Source organism: Ammodytes marinus, assembly GCF_949987685.1.
Source record: "Ammodytes marinus genome assembly, chromosome: 7".
Taxonomy (NCBI): Eukaryota; Metazoa; Chordata; class Actinopteri; order Uranoscopiformes; family Ammodytidae; genus Ammodytes; species Ammodytes marinus.
Window position 1 is genome coordinate 20,960,484 of NC_137211.1, and position 22,793 is coordinate 20,983,276.

At 40.7% G+C, this 22,793-nt stretch overlaps 1 protein-coding gene across 1 annotated transcript; it reads right to left on the reverse strand.

Moving 5' to 3' along the window:
- Positions 1-4,330: 4,330 nt before the first annotated feature.
- On the reverse strand, positions 4,331-22,357 carry LOC307252615 (protein bicaudal D homolog 2). Its single transcript, XM_080030329.1, has 10 exons — positions 22,200-22,357; positions 20,650-20,992; positions 18,011-18,223; positions 17,662-17,814; positions 15,593-16,096; positions 13,745-14,596; positions 13,003-13,182; positions 11,314-11,465; positions 7,795-8,149; positions 4,331-6,693 (listed from the first exon to the last, which is right to left on the reverse strand). The coding sequence occupies exons 2-10, from the start codon at positions 20,905-20,907 to the stop codon at positions 6,688-6,690; spliced, it is 2,673 nt and encodes an 890-aa protein (XP_079886455.1). The 5' UTR covers positions 20,908-20,992; positions 22,200-22,357; the 3' UTR covers positions 4,331-6,687.
- Between the last annotated feature and the right edge of the window lie 436 nt (positions 22,358-22,793).

Genomic DNA, 22,793 nt, shown 5'->3' on the forward strand with positions numbered 1-22,793 from the left:
TGGCCTGACCTCCATACTGTGTAAGAACACCTGCAACCATTTGCTCGTTTGATTACACAACTTCTTCTGTTTTGTTTACCTTGACTTCTAACAAAGAGATCTTGCACTTATCAAACTTGTTCTGCAGGTCGGCTTTAGATGCAGGTTCCAACAGTATGTGCATTAGTCTGCTGTAACGTATGTTGCACCATACATCAGGTCGGCATTACGTCATCTAGACGGAACTCTCGTGGGGGGAAAACAATACGGCTTACTCCATACACAGACAGCCTGATCATTCAAAATAAGCCGTTATAGCTCATATCTGCAATGTCCTGAGCTGTTGTGTGGTTTACAAAGTAAAAAACAAACATCATGGTTTTATTCCTTCGCCATGCCCCCAAAAATTCCCCTGTGCTGGGAGTTTGCCATCGTAAAGAGCCGTTAGAACGGTTGGTACAGTCAAGCCAGCCGACCCATCGAAAACGACAGTCAAGCCAGCCGACCCAAGTTTTTGCTGTGCCTGTTTGTACTAGCCATTACGGTTATAGCGCCACAGAACTAGTTTCAAAATAAAAGCATAGTTTCCAAATAAATGCCTTTGTCTGGTACATACCAGAAGACAGTAAATAAAAGCAAATACTATGGTTGCGTTCCGAATCGCATACTTTCTACTATATAGTATGTAGAAAAAAGATTTAGGATGTCCCGATTCTTGTGGCCAGATTTAGGATGGTTAGAATACCCGGATGGTCTACTTCATGCGGCCAAGATTGTTAGTGTTGAAAAGTGCATCCTATTTGGGCGATTCTGACCCACAATCCAGTGCGCACGTGAAGTGACGTAACATCGACGAAGCCTATGTCCATGTTATGAAAACAAACGGGGATGCGACGGATATAAAAGCAAGAGGCAAGATCAAGGCGCAATGTTATGATGAAATAAGAGAGAAAAGTATGTCCCAATAGTATGTCTACTGCATCCTAACTAGATTCTTTTTATCGTCGGATGTAGTATGTAGAATAGAAAAAAGAAAGAGTATGCGATTCGGAACGCAACCTATCAAAGGAAATGTACGGACGTTGTGATATGTACTTTCAAAATAAAAGCCCAACTAATTGACAAATGTAAGCTTATGTCAATTGTTTTCTTTATTGGAGATTTAAAAGGAAACGCCTTGTTATCACAGACTAATTCCAAATCAGGGTTATAGTACACAACCCCAATAAAAAAAAAACGCCCTGTTATTCCAGAGTCATTCCACTCCAGCGTCATAGATCACGACCCCATGAGGCCACACGAGAAGTTTCAGGACATTCTGATGTGTAGTTTCAAAATAAAAGCCCACTAGATATTGAAAATATGAGACAAATTAGATATGATTTTGGATTAAAAAAAAAACGCCCTGTTATTCCAGAGTCATTCCACTGCAGGGTCAAAGTCCACAACCCCATGAGGTCACACAAGAAGTTTCAGGATATTCTGATGTGTAGTTTCAAAATAAAAGCCCACTAGATATTGAAAATATGAGAGAAATTAGATATGATTTTGGATTAAATTTATAAAAAAAAAACGCCCTGTTATTCCAGAGTCATTCCACTGCAGGGTCATAGTTCACAACCCCATGAGGCCACACAAGAACTTTCAGGACATTCTGATGTGTAGTTTCAGAATAAAAGCCCACTAGATGTCTGTGATAACAAGGCGTTTCCTTTTAAATCTCCAATAAAGAAAACTATTGACATAAGCTTACATTTTGTCAATTAGTTGGGCTTTTATTTTGAAAGTACATATCACAACGTCCGTACATTTCCTTTGATAGTATTTGCTTTTATTTAGCCTACTGTCTTAGGTCCATTCTTAAGCCTGGTCTTAGCTAAGCCCTACTTTTATTTGGAAAATATGCTTTTATTTTGAAACTAGTTCTGTGGCGCTATAACCGTAATGGCTAGTTGGCCTACAAACAGGCACAGCAAAAACTTGGGTCGGCTGGCTTGCCTGTCGTTTTCGATGGGTCGGCTGGCTTGACCGCAGTTAGTCAAGGCATAGCGCTACAATATTAACATAGTAAGCATTATTACAGACAACAACACTTAAAATAACAATTATTTCACGTGTAATCAGCTTACATAGACTCAGTGAGGTGAAGATATATATCAGGGCATGATATCTCTGGCCAATGGGTCGGATCATTGCGCCAGCTTGATGCTTATACTAAAAAGACATGGTTTTAGATTGACCAAATTAATCACATACCCAGGGGGCAAAGTGATTTTATGGACATGGAGCGTTGTAAAAGGTTGTTCACCAAAAATTACATCTAGGACCTTCCACGATCACAACCTGGGTGGACAACCTTGTCAACAAGCTGCTGGTAAGCTACAGTGGGCCGACATAACAAATCAGAACCACTGTTTAAGTGAATGGGGGTGAATGGGGATGGGCTAATAGGGAATTTTTTAAACTTATAGATATCATTATGAAACTTTGCCAGTTACTGACATTAAAACAAAAACTTTTTGTATTACAGTATTTTCCAAAATGTTTAAATAAATATGAAAAATCATCAATATCTTACTAATGATGCGCAAATTTGCATATCTGCAAAGCCCCAAAATCTAGATGTTGGAAGAAAACCAAGTCAATTTGTTTTTAAATTTTGAAAACAAAACAAATCTCCAACTGCCTGAAGCCTTTCCTAATCACAGTTCAAATTTGATCAATAACACATAGAAAATAAATTTTTTACACAGTTACATTTCATGTCATAGGCCTACATTTACTATCTTAAATCTGCCAAACTCTACCTGTAACTGTTTTAATTAGGCTATATTGTACTTTCACCCATTTAATTTCATTTTAATTGCTGCCACTCTTCACCACTATGTAGGGGTGTAAATGTTTCAATAGTTTTTTTGTTTTTTTTCTTCTCTTCACCTGTTGTTGTGTATTTGATGTATTTGCATTGAATATCGTGTATGCATTGTTGTTTTTCCTTGGAATTTGTTTGAACTCGACGTCATTGAAAATGAGGGTCACCCCTCAATTGGTCTCTCGAGGATAAATAAAAGTTAAATGAAATGAAATGTGCCATGGTCCATGGACCAAAAGTGTCCTTTTGGAGTCTCCAGCTGGTATTTTAGGAAACGGCTAGACATTCCCTTGGAAAAAACAGTGTAAAAAATTTATTTTACTGTAATACAAAAAGTTGTTGTTTTAATGTCAGTAATCAACTTGCAAAGTTTCATAATGATATAAGTTAAAAAAATTCCCCATTAGCCCACCCCCATTCGCTTAAACAGTGGTTCTGATTTGCTCTATGCCGGCCCGCTGTAGCTTTCCAGCAGCTTGTTGACAAGGTTGTCCACCCAGGTTGGGATTCCTGGAAGGTCCTGGATATAATTTCTGGTGAACAACCTTTTACAACGCTCCATGTCTGTTTTTTTTTAAAAAAAAGGGGGTTTTGCCCCCTAGGTAATAAGTGTCTTTAACGTTATCCAGCTGGCAGAGTTGTTGTAAAGGATCTTGACATTGTGTCGGTCGGTCAAATTTTAACTTATTTACCTCTGATCGTTTTCTTTTTGTGCTGTTTTGGACCGCAATTTTGCATTATAGTCAATGGCACGATCGCTTTGTTTTCCCCCCAAAGGGGGGCGTGGCCAGATTGCCGACCTGATGTATGCCCACAAAATAAACCAATTTGAGATTTAGAAACCTGTTAGACAGGCGTCGAAGTACTTTTGAGGAAGTTATTTAGGGCATTCATGTTTGTTTAGAGGTTATGTAGTGTGCTGAGTGAGACCTTGGATTTTTTTGCTTTTGTGTCACTATATTTGATGTCTTAAAAGCGTGTGTAAAATAGGGCTCGTTCTTACAGGTTGTAATTTGTCTTGGCCTTTGGACATGTGGATCTGGATTTTTAAAATGTAACCAATCGCGGAGGAAACATTACACAAGTTTAAACCCCCGGCCTGGTCTGTCATAGAGCTGTACACACATTTTATAGTCACCCCAAAAAGAAAATGTTGTTATTAAGCAAACTGTTTAAGATGAGTCACCTCAATAACATTGTACAATCATAAGTTTATTTCTACTAAGCAATTGGACTATTAGTCTGTATTTTCTCACCACAGACAGACCATGTTGCTTCACCACGAAGCAAAAAAAAAAACACAATTTACCACATAACAATAGCAGCCTGCTGTACTGTATTATCCCTATATAATGACATGAATTGAAAACATCTTATCTCATGTTACACAACTCATACTGTGTTTGAAATCAAAAGACCACGATCAACATAAAGTGTTGGCTTGCTTTTATTCTTCATGACAAAAGTGGTTCATGGGTCAATGGAAGGAAACTGCATACACATACAAAGATCAGGACCATCAAATGTGTTAATGCGGAGTGTGTGCATGTCATCCTCAAGAACAATATACACATAATGCCGACCACATAAATACATTGAAAAATTATTATACAACAATGGTAATTAAATTAAACACACATATTCACAGAGTGAATTAAATAGATTAAGAAATCCATTTACATCCTTCAAAGCAATATGACATAATGAGAAAACATTTCCACTTTTTACCATTATGAAATATCACTTAATTCAGTGCCGACACTGCTGAATGAGTTTCCTCAAACGTACGTAAAACATACCTTCATAAAACATCACAACTACAGTGTTTGAATAGTAGCCTCTATTGAGAAAATGTGATGTAGTCTAAAAACAACAGACAAGATCAAAACCAAGGCACTAAACAAAAGAAAGAACAAAAAAGCAGCAGGACGTGGACTTAACTAAACCACAGGACAGTTATGCTTAAAAACAATAAAACTATGTTAAGATTTTCTTCAGTCAGTCCTCATTTTACAGCTGTTTCATATATCATGATTGGTCTCATCAGGTTAATAGAATTTAAACTGCATTCAGTGAGGTGTCGTTACACTGCCAATGTTAACAAATGCACTGAAGTCCTCAAATCACAGGCCTGCCTTCAAACTACTCTATAAGCAACCTATGTTGGGGTATCAACAGATGTTTTTTATTTATATTTTTTGTATTCAAAGCAATGTCATGATGGAGTATGTTTGAATTTTTATTTTCTAAAAATTTTTTTTTTTTTTGTTGTTTAAATGCATTATGTGCTACTCAATATAAAGCACCCTGTTATGCCTTTAAATGTATTGGACAATATTATTATTATTATTATTTCATTTTTCTACAAGCAGCAGCCCTAACAGCAACCTTCTACCAATATAAGCATTCCAAACTGAAAACAATGGATGCTGCAGCCACAGGACAAAACTAGGTTGCCGTGGGTTAATGAGAGTTAATTACAACATGCCAACTGATAGCACACAAAAAGCCTGGTGGTATTGAAGGATGCAATTTAAAAACATGAATATCATTGCTTGACTTCCCAGAGTAGTGAGGAAAAGCAAAACATTAATGGGAAATATAATCATGATTGTGTAAATGAGCAAAATGAGCATGGCCAGACATGTTAATATTAGGTTTAGGTAAACCAAGCCACATGAAATCTTGAGTGATGTGGGACAGTGTTTTTTTTTTTAAAACCTACAGCCCAACAAGCAGGAACATACATTATCAGCCAATGGGATGATGCTTGCAGTTATGCCATTTAAAGTAGCACAGTAGTAGTGCTTTCAAAAGCTGCTTATAGTGAGTAATGCTAAATGGCAAAAATAACTGCATCCTGCCACTGTCAACTGACCGTGAAGTTAAGTTTCAAAATCCACCCTGATCTTAAAGAAACAGCAAGCAGTATACAAGCACAGCCTTGACTTGGTCTGCATAGATTGCAAAGTAATATGCACATTAAAGTTCTCCCAAATCTTGTATCCGATTACTCCACTTGACCTGAGGTGGTGAACTTATGGCTGATCAATTTCCTTTAATTGAATGCTGTTTTTACTGACCAATAGTTAAAGGGTGTGGCTGATAAGCAAACAGCCAGAAACGCATAAGGGGCTTGTAACTGTACCACCAGTAAAAAAGGGAGGAACCTCAAGACAACAGATAGCAATTAGACACAACATTCTCTACTTGAAGGATAGCAATTCTGTTAGTAAGGCTGCATTTTTTCTTCTATAAAAACAAACTACCTAGGAGAGCTATCACAGATGATCTATTGGCTTACAGACACTAAGAGACGCGGGACAGGTCCAAGCAGGATGTGCCAGACAAAAAAGGCAAGAGTGTAAAGACATACACCCTTTAAAAACAGATCTTAGCCTTCTATCAAAGTCTGAGGACAGTAAATACTGTAAATGAAAAGTCACTTTTTCTGGAATAAATACTGTCAATGGTTCACCACAACACAGAGAGCCTTGAACAAGACCAGATGGACATTGGATCCACTTAGGACAAGATACAACAAGTCAATGACTTCACAGAGGAATGAGCAGCACATTTTCTCTCTTCATCCAGGCTGCATGCAGGTTTTCTCCGCTCCAATCAGAGCAAACCAAAAGGGCGGGATGAGATTTTTTTTTTTTTTTTACTTTTTGCTTTTTAAGTCCATAATTCTGGTGGTTATAGTGGGGAATGTTTCATCATATCTGGGATGGACAGGATGTCTCGAGTCGGGAAAGGAACAGGGAGCCGGGGGAGTCAACATGAAGACAGGTCCTTATGGAGAAGAAGGGGTTTGAAGTAATGGAAGGAGCTTTTCAGCGCTACGGAGACAGGGTGAGACAGAGACAAAAAAAAAAGACATATTTAGTTTCAACTTAAAAAAAAATTAAGTGAAAAAGATGAGGGTAATATAAAAGCATTACCGGATTAACAGATAAATGAATAGCAAATTAAAAGGCTCCAAAACAGGTTATCATTGAAAGTGAGATGTATAAAAGCAAACAATTCTAGATTAAGCCTTTACGATCTTGTGCAAAAATACAAATGATTGTTCAAAATGTTAAAGATGTCTTACTTCATAGTTTATAGCATAAAGTATTAATAAAGAGAAGTTAGTTTAGCTAAGAGTAAACTATACATCTTCAGGCTATTTTATCTCATCGCCTGCGAGATGATTTATTAGAGTGTGTGCTGTGGGCCCTGGCAGATGTAACCTGAGCTTTATTGCCCAAGCTTTTACTGACATTAATGTGCGTTTCCTCAGTGGTTCGACTTGAGGAAGTGGATAATCGCCGCCTAGACTCTCTACAGATCCCCGTCATCTTGCTCTTACTGGCTGGATTATAAACAAAGGGAGATGTGGTTGTCATGGCAGCTGACGATTTAGAAGAGTCTGTATCTGACTGACTTGTGTTACGGCATGCAGCTGCTGTTTGTACAGAATACAGCCTTTGACTCAACTGTTTCCTTCTTACTGCAGTATCTAAGTTTGGTTTTAGATCAGGCTTTTGTTTATTATTTTCACCCCATGCTTCGGATGTGTTAGGAGGACACACACGCACAGCTTTAGAAGAGGTTAGATTAGCTATGGATGAAGAGAACACAGAAGACTTTAGCCTTGTGGAAGAGGCCGGTATTACACGCGTTGTAATGAAGGTGTCCTGACGGGAGGGGAACGAAGCTCTCCGACCTGCCACATCTTTCCTTGAATCTCTGACTGGTGTTTTGACCATTAACTCACTGTTGACAGAGCTGCTGGAGCTTTTACGGCTTAGGGAATAGCAGGAACTGGACTCTGCATTAAAAACATCGCTGACACTACGGCTTCTAATGAAGGTGGCGTCTCGCGGTGGGAGAGCCTTGCCTCTTGTCTGGGTGGGGATGTCGGGACAGAGAGAGAGAGAGGGGGAGGAGGATCTTACAGGGCTGGTGTGGAGACTTCGGGTCAGACTGCGCAGGTGGTGCGTTGCCATGGCGGGCACCCCAAGCACGGGGCTGGCCCGTGGACTGCTCCTCAGTGTGGGGCGTGCGGGGCTGCTGCGGGGGCTACGGTTGGCCCGGCCTGACTTGGTGGCCAGCTCTTTGGCCCGGGAGCGGCGCGGGCTGCTGTTCAGGCTGTGGGGAGACAGAGGGATCTCCAGGTCCTCCAGCCGCTGGGTCAGAGCCAGTTTCTGCTGGATGGCCATCCGCAGCAGGGAGTTCAGGGTCTTCTTCTCGTCTTCGGCCGCCGCCAGCTGCCTCTGCATCTCGTCCAACTGAGTGACATACTGGTCACACCTGAGACACAACAAACGAAAAGAAAGATGCAACGTGCAACAAGCAAGGCAAGGGCAATGTTAAAAGGACAAAAGCCAGGGGACACACACACAACTTTTAAACACCAGATGTAAGCAAACATTAATAATGCATTATTTTTGCAGTTTTTTTGTTTAATTACTAACTTCATAGATCTAAAAAAAAACATAAAATAAGTGAGTCCAAACACCGATGTTGTCTTTTAGACACATAACTATTGACTCTATATTGATATATAACAAGGAACATGTGTGATGCTGGTGCAAAATAAATCCTCTTAAATAAGCTAAACTATGAGCATTTAATAAATATTATTTTAAACCACAAGTAATAATAATTTTGAGAGAAAGAAAATAGCGGTGACTGTCCCTGCGTTCTGAATTGCATACTCTTTCTTTTTTTCCTATTCTATATACTACATCTGACGATAAAGATGATCTAGTTAGGATGCAGTACGCATACTATTAGGACATACTTTTACTCATTTATTTCATCATAACATTGCGCCTTGATCTTTCCCCCAAGTATATCTATTGCATCCCCGTTTGTTTTCAAATGGAGGCTCCGTCTATGTGACGTCAATTCAGGTGCACATCCTAAATCTTTTTTCTACCATACTAAATAGTATACAGTGGCTCGAAAAAGTATTTATACCCCTTGAACTTTTCCACATTTTGTCACGTCACAACCACACACGTACATTTATTTAATTGGGATTTCATGTGATAGACCAACACAAAGTGGCGCATAATTGTGAAGTGGAATGAAAATGAAATATGATTTATAATTTATTTTATAAATAAAAAACTGAAAAGTGTGGCGTGCAAGAGTATTCAGCCCCCCTGAGTAAATACGTTGTGGAACCACCTATCGCTGCAATTACAGCTCGAAGTCTATTTGGGTACGTCTCTACCAGCTTTGTACATCTGACTGACATTTTTGCCCGTTCATCTTTGCAAAATAGCCCGAGTGTCAGATTCAGCGTCAGATTGGATGCAGAGTGTCTGTTAACAGCAATTTTCAAGTCTTTCCAGATATTCTCAATTGGATTTAGGTCTGGACTTTGACTGGGCCATTCTAACACATGACTATGCTTCGATCTAAACCATTCCATTGTAGATATGGCTGTTTGTTTAGGGTAGTTGTCCTCCTTGAAGGTGAACCTCCACCCAGTCTCAAGTCTTTTGCAGACTCTAACAGGTTTTTTTGCCCTGTATTTGGCTCAATCCATCTTCCCATCAACTCTGATGCTGCCCCACAGCATGATGCTGCCACCACCATGTTTCACGGTAGGGATGGTGTTTTCAGGGTGATGTGCAATTTGAGTTTTCCGCCACACATTGCATTTTGCATTTAGGCCAGAAACTTCAAGTTTGGTCTTATCTGCTACGTACCCCGAATGGTTTGTGGCAAGGGTTGGCGGAAGGTGCTCAGGTCAGATGAGACCAAAATTTAAGTTTTTGGCCATAATGCAAAATGCAATGTGTGGGAAAACTCACACTGCACATTACCCTATACACACCATCCCCACCGTGAAACATGGTGGTGGAAGCATCATGCTGTGGGGGTCCTGTTCTTCAGCAGGGAAGGGGAAACTGGTGAAGGTTGATGGGAAGATGGATGGAGCCAAATGCAGGGCAGAAAACCTGTTAGAGTCTGCAACTGACTTGAGAGTGTGGTGAAAGTTCACCTTACAGCAGGACAACTACCCTAAACATACAGCCATATCTACAATGGAATGGTTTAGATCAAAGCACAGTCATGTGTTAGAATGGCCCAGTCAAAGTCCAGACCTAAATACAATTGAGAATATCTGGAAAGACTTGAAAATTGCTGTTCACAGACGCTTTCCATCCAATCTGATGCTGAATCTGAAGCTCAAGCTGTTTTGCAAAGAAGAATGGGCTAACATGTTAGTCTGTAGATGTACAAAGCTGGTAGACATACCCAAATAGACTTGGAGCTGTTATTGCAGCGAGAGGTGGTTCTACAACATATTGACTCAGGGGGGCTGAATACTTTGCATGCCACATTTTTCAGTTTTTTATTTATAAAAAAAAATTGAAAAACATGTTTCATTTTCATTCCACTTCACAATTATGCGCCACTTTATGTTGTTCTATCACATGAAATCCCAATCAAATAAATGTACGTGTGTGGTTGTTACGTGACAAATGTGGAAAAGTTCAAGGGGTATGAATACTTTTTCAAGCCACTGTATAACATGGGTATTGGAACGCAGGGTGCGACTTATCATAAACTGTAGAAAAATGCAGTGACTCAAGCTATCCACATGATGGCACCACACAACCTAATTAGAAACACAAGGATCTTTCTAAGCTGTAATCTTTAGCCTGTTGCAACAGATATTGTGGTCCCTGACAACGGTCTGTTCTCCAATCCTACTTAAGGATAATCAAATACCAGCTCATAACTGTCTGGGTTAGGCTCAGACAGGTAATGCAGGTCAAAGAAGCTGCTCTGTCAATTATAAACAAATACTAATGGACACAGTTTTGCTGTCCAGGAAAGGAAGAAAAAAAAACATTAGTTCACCCATCAACTCAACACTTCTCCAAACAATTATCCATGCCAAGAAGAGGTTAGTGATTAGTGAGTGAACTCGTTGCATTGTTTTGGTCTGTAAGTTTAACCCCTTGACCAACACCTTCTCATCCTATCTAATGTCCCCACCCTGTGTCCCGCCAACATTAAGGCTTCTCCTTTCCTAATGTGACCTGGCTTGATGGGACAAATCTGTCCTTGCCTCCTCCCCCGTCGGCACAGGGCAGAGCATGTGGTTCATAATCTTCACGTGAACCGCTCGGATTGTCGTCAGGCGTAATAAGCAAGGTAAGCTTATTACGCGAATGGTAGCAAATGCTGTACCGCAACAAGAGCACCGTTACCAAGCATGAAGAACACTAGCAAGGAGGCAAAGGCCAGACAATCACAACTAAATCAACATGTTTCCAATAAAAAAATAAAAAATAAAATGTAAGCAATAAAAAAAATTAAAAATTAAAAGGACAAAATCAATACCCAAATGTAATTTTTTTTTCTCTTCCCATCAGTTTTTTTAAAAACACTGTTGAATGTAATACTTCTTTTTCCTCATGAAAAAAAATAATATATATATATCTTACCGGCTGGCAAACATGACTCTCAGTGAAGAGAAGGTGGCGGCATCCTCCTTCAAGGCTTTGAGCTCGTTCCTCAGCTTCATCATGGTCTCCGACACCATGCTCTTCTCTGTCTCATACTTGGTCTTCAAATTGGACAGGGCCAACTCTGCAGTCTGCATTAGGAAAAACAATTGCACCATTATGCACTATTGTAGCAACATTTCTTCTTAAAGAGCAGGGTGTTTAATGCATAATATTAAGAATAGAACAAATTAAATGTTCAATTATATTTAACCATACCACCACATTTCTTTCATTAAAATGTATTTAACCAGCGATCCTTGAAATACACAGGTCGCTTTAAAAACATTTAACTCTATCTGACATTATTATCACAATCCTCAGACTGTTCTCACCATCTGAATGAAAAAAGTATTTTGTACATTGCACAATGAATGGAAGAAACTCACAGGTTGCAACTCTATTGTTTTCTATTGTTTTACCAAGCTTCACGACAGTCTGCCACCTTTTTTAAATTCTGAAACAGGTGCAACATGAGAAAGTGGATTTAAGTGTTGTTTTTTGTATCCAGATGGTTAAAAGTCTAGGGAGTCTATAAAAACAGTATTTTTAAAACAGCCTTTTTGGTTTTCTAAACATCGCCTGCCGTTTAATTATCTTGTAAAGAAATCGATGGTGATTTTTAATCCGAATGGAGGGACAGAAAAGAGACCCCAGCTGCAGGAAAGGCATCGGCATCCAAAATGGTTTGCATTTTAAACCGACCAGATTGTTTTAAATTTCAGTACTGAATACTTTAGATGTAATCAAACCAGCTTTAATTGGAGGACACACAGTTTAAGGCTTAAGCCCAGTTTGTCCCTCCCGTGTGATCACCTTTCTACATAAGTGTGATTTGAATGCAATCAACAATGCAAAAGTCTCACATGTATTTTCCCTGACCAAAATACTTGCAAGAAATTTGACTTGAGAAGGTAAATCACTGTACTGTATATGAGAACAGCCCTGCAACAGAATAGATCTCCTTGAGTATTTATGTGTGTGTGTGCGTGAAAGGGAGAGTGACTGCTAATGCAATGATGGAAGCAGGTCACGCAGTGCTTGAGGCGCAGGAAAGGGTAGGGGAGGGGAGGAGAGGGGAGGAGAGGGGGGGGGGGAAGAGTTCCAACATCTGAAGAGAGCAACAACACACTTTAGTCAAGGTGCGCGACCACGTGAGCCTGAGGGACTGTCTAGACAAGGTACTAATGATACAGGTCGACCCTACTGCTTATGTCAAGATTATGCATCAATGATAATGACAGCTCGTGCTATCTTGCCCAATCAGGAAATTAAAATGAATATCAAAATGCTGATATATATATATTAAGGCCAGAGACTCTTTTTCAAGGGAGACCTGTTCCCATTCCCACTTTACCATTCACACACACACACATTCATACGCCGATAGCAGGCTAACTATTGGGAGCAATTTGGGGTTCAGTGTCTTGCCCAGGGACATGTGCTTCGACATGTGGCAGGGATCAAACCGCCGACCCTGCAACCCAGTGGACGACCGCCCTACCTGCTTCGCCACAGCTAGCCGTATTTGCCCAAATTTGCTCATGTCTTTATCCAGAATCAGTAAGAACAGTGCAAAGAGATAAAAAGGTGAACGCACTAGAGTAGCCAGTGCTTGCTGTGACCTACCTGTTTGTTAGCCTTGAGGACCGTCCTGAGGGTAGCTATCTGCTCTCTCTTGGTGCTGAGAAGAGACTTGAGCTTTAGAACTTCCTCCATGAGGCTTTCAGGGTCCCGCTCCGACTCTCCGGCTGCACTCAACCCTGAGTAAGGCATGGCTCCCCTCTGACGACACAGGTCCACTGCCACCTGACAGAGGAAAAAAAGACCGTTGAATGTGGTTGTTGTTTCACTGACAAAGTAAAGGTTATCTTAAAAAAAATTATAATAAAAAAAGGAATATCTTATTATAGCAACAGTGTTCCTCTTATATAGAGTATAGTTCTATCATATTATCAACAATTGCCAAAACCATACAAAATGTTTGAAATGCTAATGTCAGATTTCTTAACAATTTTATTTTAAACACAAATCTTCAGAAATGCAAAAGAGTGTGTGTTTTCAAACTAGATAAAAACGCAAGGGCCCAGTGTCCCAGACACTGTTGTTTCCTAAAAGGATTCTCTATAGTTCAAGCCACCACTCCACTGTGAACCGTGATAATCCAATCCATTCAAACCCACACCAGCGTGTCTTCACCAGGTGTTAGATTTGAACAAAGACAGGAGTTACTCAGCTACAGTCTGATTAGAGTCTTTCTCTGATCCAGTCACAACGAAGGAATTTGTGGAATTTGCACAGGATATCACTAACAATCATGTACAAGAGTACAACTCTGTCATAGTGTATGTGATAGGCAGCGCTGTCTTACCCGGAGGTGTTTTATCTGGCAACGGATGACTGCCACCAAGTTGCGGACGTTGGAGGGGTCCCTGAAATCCAGGGTGGGGGATCCGGGGCAACTAGAAGATTCTCCACTGGTTCCTGCACTGTCCACCTCCCCCATAAACTGCAGCGCTGCAGCTTTGGAGATGAACTTCTCGTTGGGTCGTGTATTGTCCCGAGGGTAGACATAGTGAGGTCTTCGTGCACCTCCTCCTCCGCCACTGGCCCTGGCACCATCACGGTAATAGTCCAGGGTAACTCGTTTGGGCGTCAGGTTGTTGCACACACAGATGTGGTGGTAGAGGTTGGACAGCTCCTCAGAGAAGGCCAGCAGCTCTTCCTGGGCGACGCTCAGGTGGCCTTCTGAATCGATTGCCACTTTCCTGGTGGCTCCGATCTCCTTCTCCAGGTCACCGATGCGGTCCTGGTCCTGCTTGCTGGACTTGATGCATTGGCGGATCTTGTCGGCGAGCTCCTGGGCCTCAGACCTCCAGTGGTCTTTCTCGTGCTTGTACTTTTGCTCCAGGATGTTGTAACGCGTCCCAGCCTGAGACAGTTCATCTCTCAGCTTGAGCAGCTCCTCGCTGGCTGAACGCATGCGCGCCTCCAGCACCTCCTTGCCCTTGGTGTCCACCTCGTAGTCAAAGGCCGCGTCGTCAGCGTTCTCCGTCTCGTCATCAGCGTCCTGCTGGTTCTGCTGGCTGCTGTGCACGGCCTCCAGCTGCTCCGTGAGAGAGCCCACCTTGTCCTCCTGCTGACTGAGAGCCTGTTTGGACATCACCAGCTGCAGCTGAAGTTCCTCCACCTTGCTGGTCAGAGTGGACTTCTCTCGTTCTGCCTGGGAACACACACACAAATAAGCAACAACATAAAAATCTTGCCATGTATGAAAAATATATATTACATTAATTTTTTTTATTTGAATTCTTAAAAGCTGTCAATTAGCTGAATATTGGTCCATTTTAGTTACAAGACAGGTTAATAGGCCAATTTTGATTGTTGATTTTTTTCCCCTCACAAAACAAAAGGACACAAATTGCTCCTCCAACTACCTATACTCTTCATGAATGTTTTATGTAAAACAGTGGCTGACCCCATTCAGCTCCCCATTTCCAACATCTGGTGGGTAGTAGCTTGCTAACCCAACCCCTGATTTAAGTGCATCATTAATTATATATATATCTTTCAGACAGACAGGGACAGTTCAAGACATCCTTAATTTTATCAAGCACCCTTTATTTGTGGGAGGTTACTTTATTGCTTGGTGAAGTAGAAGATGGAATGTGGTGCCATTCATATATAAAAATAAAGGCTCACACCTTCACCAACATACAGCGGATGTGGTCTAAAGCAGGAAGTGGCAGACACCCCTGTTAACAGCTTACACACACAAACCGATCTGAGTTGCTGTCTATAGTTGTTGCTGTTGCTAAAAAGCATTTTTTTCTTCTAAAAACTAGATGATTTTGATCCATCCTTTCAAGACAGGACAGATGCACTGACACTTGAAGAAAAAAATACACACACGGCTTTGGAAAAAATTAAGAGACCACTCCAAATGTTCAGTGTCTCTCGTTTTACTATTTATAGGCATATGTTTGAGATGAATGAACATTTTGGTTTTATAATATAAACTACTGACTACATTCCTACCAAAATACTATACATTTTTTGTCATTAGGAGCATTTTCAATAAGTTATGTAGAGATGAAGATTCAAGAAAAATCCAGACTGTTCTTTTATTTTTTTCTGGAGCTACATATTTATATATACGTTTTATGAGTTTTCTTTTGTGAATCCCCATAATTAAACATATTATTGTCCAGTTGCCTACCTGTAGGAGTTGTTGTTTTAGTTTCTGACTGTCTGAAAAGTGCAGCTCACTGAGCAGGTCCGACACCAGGCCGGAGGCTGGGGCGCGCAGGAACACGTCACTGTTACGCGGAGTGGAGTTGCGTTGGATGAGGCCGTTGCTTTTGGAGCCGCCCAAGTGAGGAGGGTGAGCAGAATTGGGAGCAGAGCCAGGACCATTGTTATAGCCACTGTCCTGTTCCTCTCCTTCTCCCTCTCCCCCCTGGCCCACCTCCTGGCTGTCATCCAGCTGGTCCAAGTGGAGCTCCAGGTTCCCCATGGAATCAAAGGGGTTAAGGGTCAGGGCGGAGAGTTCTCTACGCAGACTGTTCTTCTGCTCCCTCTCCTCCTTCAGGGCTTCCAGGGCCTCATCCAGCTGCCGCTCCGCTATCTCCCTCAGCCTCTCAGCCTCCTCTATCTGGGACCGCTGCTCATCCTGGTCCTCATTCTTACGGCTCAGCTCCAGCTTGATCGACTCAAACTCAACCTGAAATGTGAAGAAGGAGCACAACCACAAGGCTGTTTTTAGCAGTCTTTCCATGTTACTGTACTATGCACCATATATGGGTGCATATTCTTTCCCCGGCATGCAAAATGTACCTATCAATTATACATTCAGTCCAATTTCATTGAATGTGTAGAATTGAAATTCTTTACATTTTTATTATATAATACTTAAATACAGTTGTCTCATTTAGTTGTCTTGATAAATCTTTAGACATAGTATACATGAAATAACAATACCAAGATTTTATAAATAAAACCAATGTGTTGGTTAGTACTTAAAATCATTGAGTGGTTTCATTTTAACAACAAACAGGGATTTCTGAGAGACTTTAGAGGCAAGACTAAGTTTTATCCAAAAGTTGAATAACAGATGATACACACCAACAGGCCTCTGTTGCGCCGAGTTGTGCACTAGTCGTGGAGTCTTGGCAGAGCTACCACATACACAGGCAGTGTATCTGAGTTCGGGAGCACTTGTCTTAAACCCTCAGGAATCTAAACAATGGTGGTTTCCCTTGACTACATAAATCAACAACACACTAGAATACCTACATCCTTTATAATCCAGGATGCAACATTGTTGCTACACAATGAGCAGAGAGCATTTGAGCTTTTAGCAGCTGGAGAAAATGTGAACAGCACTTAGAAGGTGTGCTTACTGCTTATGTTTAGAAATTGCTCTTAGCTTAGATTGTTAATTTTTTGTTGCTAGGAAAGATAATTACAGTTTAACACACACATCTCGAAGAAAGTCGATTAAAACATTGGAAGCTTTCAGTATGTGTTTGTCCTGAGTGAAACAACATCAGAATATTTTTCACCATCATCGTATTAATTGATAAAAAACCTTAACTGAAGGTCTGGCATACATACCAATTACCGGTACATGCCCACCATAAAACCTATAACAACTATATTTAATCTACATGGTGGGTTTGGTGTTTTTAATAGCTTTATTGTGAATAATGAAATGACCAAAGACTAGTTTCCTTAATGTTACTTGACACTATAATGCTTTCTTTTTTTCCTGCTGCATTCTGCCAGTGAAGTATCTCGTTGGACGTAATGTTTGGCTCTCAGGAGAAGAAGCCATACTGGGAAATAAAGGAAGGATTGTTGTCCTCAGCTGTGGAAGCCATTTTCTGTAGATAAATGACATGAATCACCCAGCAACTGGCCTGTCCAGTCTCTTCCACACACTGGACTATCTGCATCCCAGTTGTGAAGTTATGTCACACAAACATGTGAGGGAGATTAGAAGTTTGTTGCATGCAAAGCAGTTTTGTTCTCATGCAGGCTAATGATCGCAGGCGGTGCTCAACAATGTTCATACAACTCTGTATTAAAGTGAAAAAAAAATAAACATTTTACAAGTATAAAATAGTATATGTAAATATAAACACTTTTTTCCACTCAATAGTGTATTTCTACAGATATGTTAAATACCATGCATTGTGGATATCTAAATCCATCCATTTATATTAATAGCCAGTAGGTAGAACTAACCTCTTTATGGTATAAACTGTAGCTTAAGTGATAACTGACCTGGTTTTCCTTGAGCACAGACACCTGTTTTTGCAGAGATATGTTCTCTTCTTCTAGCTCGGCATTGTCCTGCAACTGGCGCAGCTCACGTACTTTATATTCCTTCATCTCATCCCTCAGATGGCCCTTCTCTGCCTCCAGACACTCACACTCCTGTAGAGCACAACACGCGGTCAAAACACAACATACATTTACCAATACCATGTCAGCCAAAGTTCATTTTATGATGGGAATGAGGCTACACAGCTTCTATAGCCTGCCTGTTTCCCAGTATAGTAGTATAGATCCTGGGTCCTGATAATGTACAATATAACACCAGTATGAAAGTGTACCGATCGATTCCCCATACCTTCTTGAGCTGGTTGGAGAACACCCCAAGTCTCTCAATCTCGGCATGGGAATTGCTCAGAGCTAGGCGTGCTTGCTTGATGTCTGCCTGGACTTCCTCTATGCGTGTTGTCAGGGCAGCCTCCTTAGAAAGAGTCTCCTGCAGCATGTTCTCCTCCCTGCACTCTCCATCAGCAGCTGCACGCTTCTGACTGCTCACAGAATCTGCAAATGCCTTTACAAAAAGAAAAGAAGGTTATGTGTAAATGTGAAGTATCTTGCAGGCTAGAGTGTTGTACACATCGAAACAACACATGCGGTGCTGAAAGAAAATGATGCATTCAAGCTGTGCTTCTCATATGAAGGCAAGACATGTAGACAGCTTTCATAAAGGGAGGGAAACAGGAATTCACTGCAACACATCAGCTTTAACCTGATCATTGAGGAAATCGCCGTTATGGTTTGGTAACACGACACTTTTTCCACACTACAGTAGCTTCCACGCTGTAGTTTTACCTAGCTAATCTGATCAAGAGAGCCTAAATTGTTATGTTATAAAGCTCAATATGACAACTTTGCCTCAAGAGACTTAAAGTCTCTAAGACACACAACCTCCATCCTGAGCCTATTCATATAGGGCTCAGACTGGAGGGCACTAATGTCTGTAGGCCTTTACAGACATTAGTTAAAGAAACACTTAACAGTGGAATAGCAGACATGTCTTCACAGCTTGTGGTTGTCATAATTAGTAACCTTAAAACATTACGCATCGATGACTGCTGAGAATCGTACGATCACATCAGGAGTTAAATAAAATGAACATGCTAATAAACATGCTCAAGCTCAACTGAACATTCTGGTGTGGTTATATAACAATGCTAATTCACAACACATGAGTCCGCTCTGCTTTGTAAAATAAATCAGGCCAAAGCAAGATATTAGGTTTATGCAGATTATCAAAAATTGCTGAAATTCTGTACCACTACGTCCCTCAGGACATAAAGAGCTTTGCTTGATGTGTGGTTAAAAATCATCAGGGTGGACCAATTTTTTTTGTTGCAATACTGGCACATATTTATTGCTTAATATCCAACAATAAGCAAGATTTTAAAAATTTGAATCTTAATTTTAACTGTTGGGTGGAACAATAGCAAAAACAAAACTCTGCCAACATGATAGGATTTAAATGTATGGGATTAACTTCTTACATAAACCATTTTTCCCTTTCCTTTCCTTTCTTTCTTTTTTTTTTTTTTTTTTTACTATTCCAGCAGTGCTCACTCCCTTCAAGGCCCATCTGGTGCATTTCTGTATTTCACCTCTATGTCAGTGTGAGCATGAGAATTTCACAGCAATATTTTTATGAAATGCACCTTAAATAAAATAAACAGTAAAAGTCAGCTGGAGTGCAACTGTACAAACTACACTTCTATAAACACAGTTAATGGAGCGGTTGTCAAGTTTACTGGACATTTGTTAATCATTTATTAAGAGGGAGAAAGGGATACTAGGAAGCTCACAGTTTGTTAGAACACACAATGAATGAGAAGCATATGTGGAAAATCCAGTACATCTGTGAAAGGCATGGATCAAATGATAATAATGAGTTTTGACATATTGTTCTAATCTTTTACATCGACAATCCGGCACTTAACAAATTCAATCGTTAATGTATAGCATTTAAGTATCACAATCTGTTTTAAGATGAACAGAGAAAATGTGATACTCTAAAATCACCGGATATTCTGACTAATTGGCGGGGAAGGCTGTGCCAAACTGTCTTCTCCCTCTAATGCATCAGATTACATTCAAGAGCAAAAGTGACTCAGCATGCTCTCACAAGCCCATCCATTTAATACAAGGTCACACAGCTGTAACAGCAAGGTGGCGGCAGAAAGACAGTTAAAAAAACGCAATGAAGTGATGAGTCATGAAATTCATGTCATTGGTCACTGCTGCTACACATATGAAAGGATAACAGTAGTGTCTTTGTAGGATTCCTAGATATACTGCCGTAAGGTAGCTTGTCAGCTGTAAAATTTAAATAAGCAGCAATCATAGGGAGATTGTGTCTTTGTAAAATAGCAGCCATTCAAATGTTGTGTCGTGTTTTTTTGTACAATGGTAACAGTTGAAACAATAAAAATTCATGATATTACGGTTCCATTGCATCCTGTCTGTAAAATCCTGTTATTACCTTTGCTTGCATATTATATATAAGAAGATCACAAGTTCAACCATCGTTGTCAACACAGGGGGAAAAAGTGACATCCAAGAACTGTCAGTGAAAATCCACTGACTATGTTGGAGCAACTAACACTGAGCAAAGCTGTCAACATAAGAAATGTAGTAGTACCTCAGTGGAAGATGGTGAAATGTGAAATCAAACAGTGCTTGCTTCAGTTTGAACTAGCACATCATCACACCAAGTTTGATGTTAAGACAAACATATGAATAAAAGGGCAAAACAACCAACTAATGAGCAGTACGGTGAAAAATAAAACCGTTGTAAAAATGTATTTAACAAAGCGGCCGTATATCATTGGAAAAAGCATGTGCTGGGCCTGGGATAAGGAAAACTTCCCAAGCCTATTGTTGTCTAGAGTCTAGACTACATATATACACATATATATATATAGAAGGTCTTGGGGCTCTACTTACATCTCTGAGCTGTTGTAGCTCGGCTTTGAGGGTCTCGTGCTCCTCTTCCAGCTGCCTGTGTTTGGTCTTGAGAGCGGCGCTTTCCTCCAGCACCACCAGGCCGTAGCGCGCTGCCTGGAGCTTCTCCTCTGTGGCCTCCTGGAGCTCCAGAGTCAGCCGCACCACATCAGCGTTATAGTCTCCGCTCCCCATGTCTGCCTCCTCTTCTCCCTCTGCTGCCTGACCCGCTGCTGCTGGCTCTGCATCCGCCTCAAGCATCCTCGCCTGGCCTCCTCTCTAGTCTGCCAATGCTCTACAGGGACACTTGCCTCCTTCACTCCTCCTGCACTCTCATTACTCCACACTACCAAAGAAAAAAAACACAAAGATGGAGGTTATGTAAACTACTTAAGATTGTTAGAACAAAGGCCAGGATGGAAAAGAGGTGTTTTGTAAATCCTATTGTGACACTAATTAGGCAAAAATGCATACAAACAGATTTCCTTCAGGGTTGGTTGAGTGGGAAAACACTTCTACTTTTCAATTCCAAAAGGCCAAATTGCCACTAGACAAATCCAAGCCATAACTTACCCTGACTGATGCAGTTTGTAAATGTGTATACACCGTGAATACCAGTGAGCCTATTCGACTGTGGTTTAGTATCACTTATAAGAAAGGAGTTCGGCCTTCAGCTCATGCTGCCATTCATCTTTTGAAAATACGCACTTATAGCCCCTGGTATTTAAAAATCGTTACTGATGATTCTTAAATTCTGCAGTTAACATACTATCTCTATAAATAAAAATACTGGGAAGGCTGGCCTGTACACATCACTGACCAATGCTAGTGCTATTCAATATCGGCAAGATTAGATTACATCTCTCCAGAATAAACAGCCAGCTACGACTGAGTGTAGCTAGCTACACAGTGATGACAGGTGCTGTAAGTGTCGCATCCCAAAGAAATAAGCAGTGGAAACAATATGGATTCACGATACTTTGACCACCAGTATTAACTAGTTAGGGCGGAGTCTTCCCCACCCCACCCCTCTCCTCTCCTCGTGTCCTCTTCTTTGACCGAAGATGGACACAGCAGCCGATGCCAAGTGATGCATGCTGTAAGCATCTGTTTGTCCCACCCTACCCCACTATCTAGTTCTCCGTAGCAGTACCAGATACATAGTTCATTAAAGTATGTATTACAGTTAATAGTTTGGCAGCCTAGATGTTTCCAGAGTTAGGTTGTATCTTAAGAGGATACTCATTTTCTGACAAGGTTACAACATACGTCTAACACGACACCGGACAGGGAACAGGACACGGCCGCCCGCCGGGGACAGCTAGCCAGAGTAGTTTTAGCACAATGTAGACAATGCTATTAGAAAAGCCGAGTAAAAGAATTGAGCTCGCTAGCTAGCTTCTTAGCTTTGCAATGAGCAAAATTAAATTTGACTGAGAAAAAGAGGAGTTGACTACCAAGACTCACGGGGTCGCAACGTCAAGACACTGCTGTCAAGCCAAGCTAATTAGCTAACGCCGGATGGCGAGCCATTAGCAAAACTTGCTACTCACCGTATGGTTTTATTTCAACGACGAAGGTTTTCGCCGGTTGCAAGCGAAACGGGAGATTCTTTCGGGCGCTGTCAGGGGCAACGGTTGTTAATCGCGATTGTCGCCACGGGAACAAGCAGCCCAGGATTCGGAGCAGCTGCGTTCCTTCCTTCCTTTCCTTCCTCCCACCCGGTTCTCTTGTTTCACTGAGAGCTCTCTGGTGTCAAAAGCGCGCCGAAAAACTGAAAGCACCACAACACCCTCTAGCTTGGCAACATGGCAATGCAATCTGAATTCTGCGCAATATGAATATAGTCCATACTAGTCTTTATTTTTTGTATGCCATACCTATACGTCGGTATTTCCTTTGCGCTTTATTTTTGTTATATTTATCAGAACATTAACAGACAATTAAATAACGTGTATCTTCCTGAAATGAAAAATATGAAGGCAATACATCAAAATAAATACGAAAATGATGTATTAAAATATTTACGTACATATGTACATTTAAAATGTAACAATATAGACGTGACTGGAAAGCAAGAAAACAATGTCAATATAAAATAACCTGAGTAATTCCACAATCATATTACGCTGTTTTTAAAACTTGAT